Source organism: Stegostoma tigrinum, chromosome 8 (genome assembly GCF_030684315.1).
Source record: "Stegostoma tigrinum isolate sSteTig4 chromosome 8, sSteTig4.hap1, whole genome shotgun sequence".
NCBI lineage: Eukaryota > Metazoa > Chordata > Chondrichthyes > Orectolobiformes > Stegostomatidae > Stegostoma > Stegostoma tigrinum.
In genome coordinates this window covers 3,866,620-3,878,652 of record NC_081361.1, presented here as the reverse complement: position 1 = coordinate 3,878,652, position 12,033 = coordinate 3,866,620, and the positions used below count along the sequence as shown (strand labels likewise).

At 44.2% G+C, this 12,033-nt stretch overlaps 1 protein-coding gene and 1 non-coding gene across 2 annotated transcripts in view; both read left to right on the top strand.

The window, feature by feature from the left end:
* The window catches only part of LOC132209913 (uncharacterized), a 40,070-nt gene extending 29,457 nt beyond the window's left edge, over positions 1-10,613 (top strand). The window contains exon 3 of the mRNA XM_059648225.1: positions 10,497-10,613. Coding sequence (XP_059504208.1) covers positions 10,497-10,613 — 117 coding nt within the window. The remainder of the gene's footprint in view (positions 1-10,496) is intronic.
* Positions 10,614-11,407: 794 nt separating this feature from the next.
* trnas-gcu (transfer RNA serine (anticodon GCU)) lies at positions 11,408-11,489 on the top strand. The gene has a single exon. It is a non-coding gene; the product is annotated as a tRNA-Ser (tRNA).
* Positions 11,490-12,033: the final 544 nt, after the last annotated feature.

Here is a 12,033-nt window from a genome sequence, read left to right as displayed (position 1 = left end):
TCTAATTACATTGCTCCCTCCCTCTCCACCCCTCATTCCCTCCCTAGCTCTGTCTCTATCCCTTGAACCCTCCCTCCCTCTCTTCCTCATTCCCTCCCTCACTCAATCGCTACCCATACGTCCCTCACTCACTCCATCCCTGTCTGTCTCTCACTCTATCCCTCTCCAACCCTCACTGCTTCCCTCACCATCCCTTTCTCCCTCCCACCTTGTCTCTCTCTCATTTGCTCCATCTCTCTCCCTCACTCCCTCCCCATCCCTGGTCCTTGTCGCTCACTCCGTCTCTCTTTCCTTCCCCCTCCCTTGCTTCCTTGTTCCATCACTCCCTCCTTGTCCCTCGCCTCCTCACTCCATACCCATCCCTCCCACCCTCTGACTCAGCAGGTCTGGCAGCAGCTGTAGAGGAGAAAACAGAGTTAACGCTTTGGGTTCAGTGACCCTTCTTCAGAAAAGTTCTGAGGAAGTGTCACCAGAGCTGAAACATTAACTCTGTTTTCTTCCTCCACAGATGCTGCCAAACCTGCTGATCTTTTCCAGCAACTTTGCTTTTGATATAAATACCCAGGCCAGCTGGAAGCTCACCATCGTAGTCACTCCAGGGAGAGACTATTTACCTGCTAAATGTGTGGGAAGGGATTTGCTCAGTCATCACACCAGTGGGTTCACACTGACAAGAGGCCTTTTAAATGCTCTGACTGTGAGAAAAGCTTTAGGAGCTCTAAAGGTCTAATTCAATATTGACCTGTTCACACAGGGGAGAATTCGTTCAGCTGTTCTGCTTGTGGGAAGGAATTCACTTGGAGATCCAGCCTATTGTCACACAAAAGTCTTCACGGGGAAGGAAGCTTCATCTGCTCTGTGTCTCTGAAGTGATAGAATTCATGGCCTAGCCCAATGTCACACACTCGAGTTCACACTGGAGAGAGACTGATACCTGCTGTGTGTGTAGGAGGGGATTCACATCTTCATCGATTCTAATGTCACACAGTCAGGTCACACTGGGGAGAGATCTTTTATCTAACATCCTGCAAAAAGATTATTATTATTATTATTATTATTATTATTATTATTATTATTATTAATAATAATAATCTTTTTGCAGGATGTTAGAAAGGGAAGATTTTTCAGACAGAAATTTCAAAATAACCATCACGTAAATATCCAAGGAGTCACTTAAATAAGTCACACTTGAATATCAGTGGCTTGAAACCATAGACCAAGAAATGTCGATCTGTTTCAAAAGATTTGAAACAACAGCAAGTTTTGAGAAGATTTGTAGCTCAGGTTCAGGTTCTGGATGTAAGTTTGCTCGCTGAGCTTGAACGTTCGTTTTCAGATGTTTCGTCACCATTCTCGTTAATATCAACAGTGAGCCTCCAGTGAAGCGCTGGTGTTATGTCGCACTTCCTAATTATGTGTTTCGGTTTCCTTGGGTTGGTGATGACATTTCCTGTGTTGATGTCATTTCCTGTTCTTTTTCTCAGAGGGTGGTCGATGGGCTCCAGATCAACACCATCAACCTCATCAGCAAGGACAACATCTTCAATCTATTGGACCTATGCCTTACCACCCACTTCACTTTCAAGAACAAAACCTACAGACAAACCAACGGAACACCCATGGGAAGTCCCATGACATCACCAAACCAAGGAAACCTAACCAGATAAATAGAAAGCGGGACACAACAGCAGCGCTTCGTCGGAGGCTCACTGATGATGTTACCGAGAATGGTGATGAAACGTCTGAAAACTAACCTTCCAGCTCAGCGAGCAAACTCACATCCAGATTTGAAACAACAGTTTGCCTGGAAAAGTACTGAGACGCATACATCCAAGTGATAGTCTTCCAGTGAACTGATGTACCTTCACCTCATCTCACAGCTGCAAGAAACATCATACCATTCACAGTAGGAACGTACAGAGACACAAGGCCTCCTATAATTTGGAGAAACCATGGGAATGTGAGGACTGTGAGAAAGGATTCCATTCCTTGTCAGTGCTGGAGTTTCATCAATGCAGTCACACGAAGCAGAGACCATTCACCTGCTCTGAATGTGGGAAGGGATTCTGTGATTCATCTGCTCTGTGAAAACACCATTGTGCTGGCAAAGGATAGAGGCTACTCACCTGCTCTGAACTTGTTTTTATTTATTCATAGGGTGAGGGCATTGCTGTCTACGCAGCATTTATTGTCCATCTCTAATTTCCCAGAGGGCAGTTCAAAATCAACCATATTGGTGTAGTTCGAGAGTCACACGTGGCGCAACCCAGGTAAGGATGGCAGTTTCCTTTCCTAAAGGACATTAGTGAACGAGATGGGTTTTTCCAACAATCGACAAAGGATTCAACGTCATCATTAGATTCTTAATTCCAGATATTTATTGAATTCAAATTCCACCATCTGCCGTGGTGGAATTTGAACCTGGGTCCCCAGAGTGTTAATCTGGGTCCCTGGGTTAACAGTCTAATACCACAGGCCATCGCCTCCCCCAGTGGCAATAAATTCCGCAAATAATTCATCCTGATGAAACACCAGTGAGTTCCAGCAGGGTAGAGGATGTCTACTTGTTTGGAGTATAGTAAAGTATTCACTCAGTTGTCCAGCCTGCACATGCATCAAAGAGTTCACACTGGGGAGAGACCATTTACATGATCTGGTTGTGGGAACGAATTCACTCAGTCATCTGCCCCAGGAAGACACCAGCACGTCCACACAAGGGAGAGGCCATTCAAATGCTCCAAGTGTGGGAAGTGGTTCAGCGATTCATCTGGGCCAACAGGTACACCAGCGAGACCATACTGGGGAGAAGCCATTCACATGTTCTGAGTGAGGTAATGGATTCATTCAATCATTCAGTCTGTCAAAGTATCAGAAAGCTCACAAATTATCCTAGGAGTTGGATCTGCTGTTAATCTGCATTACATATGCTGCTAGACAGCACATTCCAAACACACAGCATCTATAGTCCAGAAGAAAAAGTGAAGCAGTTACATGGGACAGTTAGCACCTGCATGCTCGTCTCCATACTGCACACTATTCTCATTAACAGGATGGAGAAAGGGAAGATTTGCAGGCAGAATTCTCAAAATGACCATCACATGAAGATCTAATGGTGTCACTGAAATAACTGAGACTTGAATGTTGTAATCTTCTGTATTGGCTGTTCCTTTACTCTCAATGATTCAAAATCCAGGAACTTCTCCCAAACAACACTGTGGGTGACCCTACACCTCAAAGACTGCAGTCCCAGAAACGACCAACTTCTCAAGGAGGCCAGCTGGGATGGGCAATAAGTGCTGACCTAGACAGTGATACGATATCCCATGAATTGAATTGAAAAATGAGGGAAAATCACATCCAAGACTGAGCCATGTTCACTCTGACAGTGAGTAAAGTGGGAGGGTCAGAGGGTTTCTTTCTGCTGGACTGGCCACTCTCACCACCTTGCGTTCTGCGAAGCTGATTCTCTTTGAGCCTGGGACTGCAGATTCCCAAGGAATTGATCCCCAAAATCTGATGAAGTGAATCTATTTTGTCCTAGCTCAGAAATAACTATTTATTTGCTTATGGGTCATTGGTGACACAGGGGAGGCCCAGATTTATTGCCCATCGCTACCCGCCCTGGAGAGGATGGAGCTACCTATGGTCCATGTATTGTTGATAGACCCACAGTGCTATTAGGGATTCTTCCAGGAATTTGACCAAGCGACACAGAAGGAACATGTTATATTCCCAGGTTAAATTCAGAAGACACACAACACCAGGTTCAAGTTCAACAGGTTTATTTGAAATCATAAGCTTTCAGGGTGTTCCACCTTTGTCAGGTGAAGCGCTACTTTATTACACATCATAAGAAAGTGATAAAGTCAGTTGCAGGATCCAGAAATCTTGTGATTTCAAATAAACCTGTTGATCTTTGACCTGATGTCATCTGACTTCTGACTTTGTCCACCCCAATCCAACACCAGCATCTCCACTTCATATTTCCAGATCAGCACGGTATGTGGCCTAGAGGGGATCTAGCAGGTGGTAGCGTTCCCATGTGACTGCTGCCCCTGTCCCTCTGGATGGTAAAGACTGCAGTTTCAGAAGGTTCTGTTGGAGGAGCCTTGCTGAGTCACTGCAGTGCATCTTGTAGCTGGTACAGACTGCTGCCACTGTGCGTCAGTGGTAAAGGGAGTACGGGGTTGTAGTTTGGGTGCAAATCAAGAGGGCCGTTTTGTGTTCGATTGTATTAAACCTGATGTCAGTCTTTTGAAATAGAAAAGTCATATGAAACTGTTTACAAAATGAAATATTTATTTTTGACAGTTACCTCTGGATCAAACAAGTGCAAAGCATGTCTTGTAGGCATCATTACAAGTGATAAGACAAGACAACTTCAGAAAAAAACTTCTTCCCACTGCCAGCACTAACCCCTCTTCACCCTTTCCTGAACAATATATGCATGGTCATGCACATTTATTATGTAACAACATGTGTGTTGTTATTGAAAATGAAAATTAACATTTTATCAACTCTCCCCATGTCATCATTTTTGGTGAAATATAATTTCTAACCCAGACCCTTCTCTCACTTCACCCTGGTGCATTCTGTGTGGTTACAGCAGAGGCAGGGACAGGCTGCTCATACCCCTGCTCCCACTGCTCTGGCTCTCAGTGATAATGGGAACTGCAGGTGCTGGAGAATCCAAGATAATGAAATGTGAGGCTGGATGAACAGAGGAGGCCCAGCCACATCTCAGGAGAACAAAAGCTTTTGTGCTCCTGAGATGCTACTGGGCCTGCTATGTTCATCCAGCCTCACATTTCATTATCTGGGTCTCAGTGTTGTACGTTTCCCAAATACTGCTTTATCTTTACCAATGTAGAAGAAACCTAAATCTGAGCCCGACGGTTCACTTTCAGTCAGGAACAGATCATTGATTTGCACTAATCTCTGATTTGAAACACATTTCCAGCATTCTCCGTTGTTCTTCCTCTGACTCTAAACCCAGATGGAAACAATATTCTGTTTCATGTCTCGGCGCTGTGAGCCATGGAAGACAGTATCTGGGACACATTTCTGACACACAGCAGGATTAACCCACATCGTGGCTTGGCTGTCAATGAAGAGAGACGTGAAGGGGTAAAGTGCCATCTGACCACCTCAGCATGACCCTGAAGGATGTGTCCTTGCTGAAGATCTGTTGTTGCCGTATGATTTCCCACAAACGCCCATCTCTCGCCCAGCACTGTGTTCCCTCCCCGTCCCACCCCGAGACTGTCCTTTCTGAGCTGCAGGTGTTGTTCAAACCTCAGGACAAATGCAACAATCTACAGTGATGTGTTTGAAGCAAAGCTGACTTATTTTACATTTCTCTCGTGTATTAAACTCAAGTTGAATTTTGGACGTTATAGCCATAATCAGAAACAAGCTGCAAATATTGGAACAAAAGTATTAGAAAATTTCAGTGCAAAGTAAGACCTTTCTTTATTAATTTGTGCGATGTGCGTATTGTTGGCTGGCCAACAGTATTCACCCTTGGCCCATCATGTGTGTGTTGGCTTTTTATCAACTTTACAGCTTTCTGGACTCATCATTTAGATCAACAATTTCAGACTGTGAACTCTGCCCCAATTTGTTTACATTTCTTGTTTCAATTTGTTTCTGTGTCCACTGCACACCTGGCTTCAGGCACATCTTTTGTTTATCTGTTTCTTTTCCAGCCCTAACTCCATTCCCTGCCGCCTTGAAGGACGAATGACATTTCTGCAGTATTATCTCTCCTGCCTTCCTCCTGTGGCATCTGCCTTTTTGCCCAATGTCTCACCCCCACATTGTACAGAATCTGTTACATTTCTGGTCACTGTCCTCTGTCAACTCACTGCGCCCCCGGGTTAGAGCTTTAAATTGTCTTTCTCCAGAACGTATTTGAAATTGTTTTGGCTGCAGTTTTCCCCAGATTTTAATTTTGGAAACAAAAACCATGAAATTGTTCCAGAGTTGAGGTTTTTTTTGAGAGTTCATCCACAAATTCTCCTCTTTAGAGCTAAGCTGTGATCCTCCCGCAGTCTAAAAATGCAAGTTAGGTGGATTGGCCACACTAAATTGTCCCTGAGTATGCAGCTTACGTGGTTGGGTTAGCTGTTGTAAATGTGGGGTTTATGGGAGTCGGGTGGGATAGAGAGTTAGTGAAGACTAGAACCACTGAATGTCCTCTTTCTGCACTGTCGGGATTCTGTGATCTTATCCATTTGTGATCATGGTCACATTTTCCTCATGACAGCCCACACATCACCATGTTCGTTCAGCTCAAGCTTTCATGCTGCCTTTGTGTTTTGAGAAGCTCTGTTGTTGGAATGGGAGCTTTCTTTGATGTGGCCTCTCTTCATACTTCCGCCCACTTCCCAGTTCCCTGTGTTACTTACAGCCACCTTTCAATTGCCCAAATGGGGGTTTTGAAGAGCGCAAAAGGCGAGTGGACTGAAATTGAGAAATTAAAGAGTCAGAATGAAAGAGGAAGTGGAAATAATAAAGATATTTGGTCGATCCCAGGGGAGTGAGGAAGGGTCACAGATGTTTCCAGACCTGCTGAGCTTTTCCAGCAACATTGCTTTTGTTCCAGGGAATCCTGGATCCAGGATTTTACTCCAGGATCATTCAGTTGTGACTGTTCACATGGTACTTTTGTTATTAATGTGAGGGGTGCGGGTGTTCCTGGCTGGGCCAGCATTTCTTGCTCATCTGTAGTTGCCCTTGGGAAAGTGGTGGTGAGCTGCCTTCTTGAACTGCAGCACTCTCCCTGCTGTGTGGTGACCCACAATTCTATTACGGAGGGAAATCCACGGTTTTGGCCCAGTGACAGTGAAGGAACTGTGATATATTTCCAAGTCAGGATGGTGAGTCATTTGGAGGGGAATGTGGAGGTGGTGATCTTCCCAAATATCTGCTGCCCTCGTTCTTCCAGATGGAAGTGGTCGTGGGTTTGGAAGGTGCTGCCTGAGGATCTTTGGTGAAAATCTGCAGGAGAGACAACATTCTCTGACGAGAGTCAAACCCGGGCAGGCAAAGATGGAGCACTGAATAGTAACAGACTTAGTTCAAACACAGGAGATTTGTTCAGCCAGTAATAGCATATAGTGTAACAGTCACGGATGTGAAGTGAGTAGTGAGGGGAAATATTGCCACGTGCTGCAGATGGAGAACTTTTATTGGAACAGAAGAAGACCATTCAGCCCCTCAAGCCTGTTCTGTCATTCAATGAGATCATTGCCTGATCTGCAGCCTAACTTTCAATTTCCAAAACCTACCAAACCTATCAATGAGGCATCCCTGAAACAGATAAGGTGAATATTGAAAAAAAACATAAAACAAAACTGCAAATGCAGGGAAATCAGAAACAAAAACAGAAATTGCTGGAAAAATGCAGCAGGCCTGGCAGCATCTCTGAAAGAAATCCGAGTTACCCTTTCAGGTCCTGTGCCCCTTTGAGTGACCAGATACAGTTGACCATACCCTCCTTTCCTGTAACACCCTCCGGTACAGGTGATGGTGTGAGGGCCATGAGATTGTCAATAACAACTGAGAAAACAGCAGGGCATGCTGAATCAGAATAAAGCCCATTTTGTTCTTTCACTTTTAAATCAACTGCAACAATTTATTCACTATTGTTTCAGAAACAGGACAAGAGGCCAGAAAATCAACTCAGTGCCATTGGGCCTGGGAGCCATTGTTATTCTGACCTCCATGTGAATCCATGCTATAGCAATTAGTTTGATTCTGAGCCATCCTCTGGGCAGTCAGAACGGATGATAAAAAGTTGCTGAGCTTCTGATGCCATGATCCCATGAACAAACAAAAGAAATATGCAATTACTGCAGTTACCTGTGATCACACTGGTGTTTTATCACGCTAAATGACTGAGTGATTTTTTTTTTCTCAGACACAGAGTAGGTGAATGACCTCTCCTCAGTGTGTATTTGCTGGTGTACAGTGAGGGTTGATGATGTCCTGAACCCAGCCCCACAGTGAGAGCACATGAATGGTCTCCATTCAGTGTGAGCATGTTGATGGTACATCAGTCCCCTTGAGCTTCTAGAGCACTTCTTCAATCTGCACATTTAAAAGAGTCTCTCTTCGGAGTGAGCCTGTTGGGGTTTCAACAGGCTGGATGACCGGGAGAAATCCTTCCCACACCTGGAGCAGGTGAATGGTCTCTCCCCAGTGCGGACCCATTGGTGTGTCAGCAGGTGGGATGGCTGAATGAATTCCTTACCACACGCACCACAGGGAAACAGCCCCTTTCCAGTGTGAAACCGCTGTGAATGCCTTCTCACACACAAAGCAGTTGAACAGTTTCTTCGTGGTGTGTTTGCAGCTTGGATGGGGAAATGTAACTCCTCCCACAGTCCTCACAGATCCACACTTCCCTGTCAGTGCGGCATTCCTTTAGTTTCAAAAAGGCAGTTGATCCCCTGAAGCCTTCGTCCACAGACTGAACCTGTGCACAGTTTCTCGTCACTGTGAATGGTGCATCCACCTTCCATAAACAAAATCTGTTGATATTCAACTTACATGAATATGAAGCAATCCTGTCAGATCCTGTCCCTCGAGTGCACATCCTCTAATTCCAAAACAATGTGAAATTGACCAGAAACAAAAAAAAAGGAGCATAAGGTACCTCAAAAAGAAAGACAGCTTGCGAACACAAGGTATACGATCTGCTAATTTCTGGGGCTGGCACAGGGGTACAGAGACCTTAAACGCTGCCATCTTACCATTAAATCACCAACTAATTCACATGTGTTCATCAGGGATGGGAACCTATCATCTGATCAGGACCTACGGAAGACTCTTACCCCATTGGGAATAAAGAGAGCACTGGGCAGGGGTTGCGAACAGTCCATGCATTCAATGGGAGAGGCTGTAGCCCCTGTAAAGTGAACTGAAAGGGTTCCTGCCTTGTCGTTTGTTCAGGGCAATTAAATAAGAGCCTGCTTTAAGAAATTGTGCAAATCAGCTGTTCACAAGCTTCCCTAGTGCAATTGGTCAGCACTTGTAGTTCGTAAATGTGAGGTTGGTGGTTTGTGGTGGAGAGGTGCTTATCAATTCTCTGTTTAAAACACCAGGAAACGTAGAGAATTACAAAATGTTCAAATTGCAGATTAAACTGGAATAGCAAAAAGGAACACCTTTTTCCCTCCCGTTACTTCTTCAATCTGTAGTGTGTAGAGTGCTATTTGTTGTATCCACATCACAGCACATTTGTTCTTCATCGGCTAATGAAGCTCGTACCTGATCTATCTGATCAAATACATAGACCTTTTCAACCATTTTATCCAACTCCCTCACAATTTTAAACTTTTCGATCATTGAGACCATCGGCAAATTGATGCAGAAACAGAAGTAAGCCAGTCGGCTCATCGAGTCTGCTCCACTATTCAATGTTGTCATGGCTGCTCTGATAATCTTCAACTCCAATCTCCTGCCCCACGTGAAGAACCCTTGGTCTCCTGACTGATTAAACATCCGTCTAGCTCAGCTTGAAAATAATCAACAATTCAGAGAGAGAATTCCAAACAATTACTGGGTTCTGAGCAACACAATTCCTCCTCGTTTCAGAATTAAATGGGCAATGCCTTGTTCTGAAATAGTGTCCTTTGGCCCTCAACTCTCACACTAAAGCAAACCACATGTCCATATCTACTCTTTCAATGTTCCAAAGAATATTAAATGTTTATAAATGTTATTGTGTGGTTATAAATCTCCCAATCCCTAGGCTCCGTTGTTCCAAGGAGAACAAACCCACACTAATCAAGCATTCTGTTCCATTTTATCCAGTCTTGGGAAAATGTCAGGTTATCTCCTGCAATGTCCATGAATATTTTTAAGGGAGATTTACAATGATTCTGTGAAACAAGTGGTTTAGCATTTATCAGGCATATGCAGGGTTCGGGATTTAGGGTCAGAATCAGATTTACTCGAAAATATAGAACAGAGGGGCATTGAGTTTCTCTGATTCCAGGCCAGGGAACTAGGATTATATGGTCGTCTGCAGCAGTAGTCACTTCCTGGTCTGAGGAAACCGCTGGTATAACTGTTGTAAAACTCAAACACTCATTGAAAATACACCCAATATTGCACTCCAGCAAAAAATAACATTTGCACATGAAAATGAATCACATTCACCAAGTGAATATAAGAAAGGAAGTCTTCATTTTAAGCACTACGAAATCAGAGTATGATGCGGACACTCAGCACTTCCAGTGCACTTCGAAATCTTGGACGGCCTCCGACTTCAAAACCATTTTTTCTACACTACTCGCTGAGATCTTGACTTCTTTAAAACCTGTTGAAATCTATCAATGACAGCCTTTTACAAACTCAGTACTTAGTATTCACGACTTTCCGGACTCAGAATTCCAAAGATTCTCCCTATTATGTGTTTGCCTCAGTTTGCTGTTTGGCAAGTATTCCTGTTGTGTGCCTAGTGCTGCTCCTGTCACGCCCTATAGCACTACGCTTATTTCCTGTTCCCTGAGGCCTCATTGTGCAGTGATGTGATCATTTTGTGGTCCTTACTGTATGATGTGGCTGCAGCTGCTCTTGTTCGAATCCGGCCACGGCATTAACTGTGGTACTCAATTTCCCCACAACATGTGCGAAAGGAAGACAATGAGGGATCAATATAAATTCCAGAGAGCATGCTCATGGAGGCGTGTTCACTGCTGATGTTGTGACAGTGAACATCACCCAGAGCAGCTTTTATTAGCATAGACCAGTGACGCTTGAAGGGTCAGGTTCGGGAAAATGACAAGACAGCGATGTTCAGTGCAACAGGTGTCATTTCAAAAGACCAGTTTCTGCATTGTGCAGCTCATTTGTTAGGTTTGCCTCGTTTAGCAGGTCGAAATTGTCTGCTCTGTAAACACGTACGAGCCATTAATATCTGTTGAGTAGAGAGCTGGTCCCAGTACCGACTTCTGGGAACAGCAGAATGTACTCTCCTCGAGTCTGAAAAACAATTCCTCACAGACAATGTCACGTCCCAGCTGTCACCAGGCTTTTCATTCAATCGGCTCCAATTCTTCGTTGAATTCAATTCAATAGATCGTAGAATCCCTACAGTGTGAAAACATGCCGTTGGGCACATCCAGTCCTCACCGACCCTCAGAGCATGTCACCCAGACCCATTCTCCAGAACCCACTTAATCTTGTCATTGACTAATTTCTTCATTTGTGTTCAGCTCATGACAGCAATGTGTCACAATAGGAGTGACCCACAGGTCATACCATACTCTGGAAATCATACCCCGCTGCATATCATTTCAAAAACACGAGGGAGAAATACTTGCTGCTCTGCACAGTTTAAGTGAGAGAAACATGAGGTTTTGATGAGATGACATGTCACCCTCTTTAAGTATCTGACGAGATGGCCGAGAGGTTAAGGCGATGGACTGCTAATCCATTGCGCTCTGCGCGCGTGGGTTCGAATCCCACTCTCGTCGCTTTTCCCACTTATTTCACTGCTGCTGATCTTCTTTCTGTATCATGAGTTTCAAATGAAGTGAAGCTTGAATCCAATTGTGTCAGTTTATCTGGCCGGAGATTCTTGATCAGTCGATTTTATTGTAAAGGTGAAATAAAGAGTTTGAACTTGTTGTCTAACATCTAATCAAGTGCAGGTTGAATTCCAACAATTATAAGGAACATGATTTTCCTTCCCAATATTCCTCCCAAGTTGTGCTCCAATGAATTTCCATCGAATGAAAGAGAAACTGGTAAAATAAATGTGACAAAATAGTGGAAGCACAGGTTTATACAGTGGGATTGTTGATGTGTATTTTAAACTAACACAAAGTTCTGACTGATATTTCAGACAATCCGTACTAAACCGACCGTGAGACAGATGCTTGATGAAAGACGCAAACACAACAAGCCAAGGGCAACATAACGGTGGCTCTTGTCACAATGGGCAGGGCGGTTGATCGCTAAACATTTGCGATTTGCAGATTGCGTGTGGGTTCAAAAACCTTCCAGAGACGACTTTCA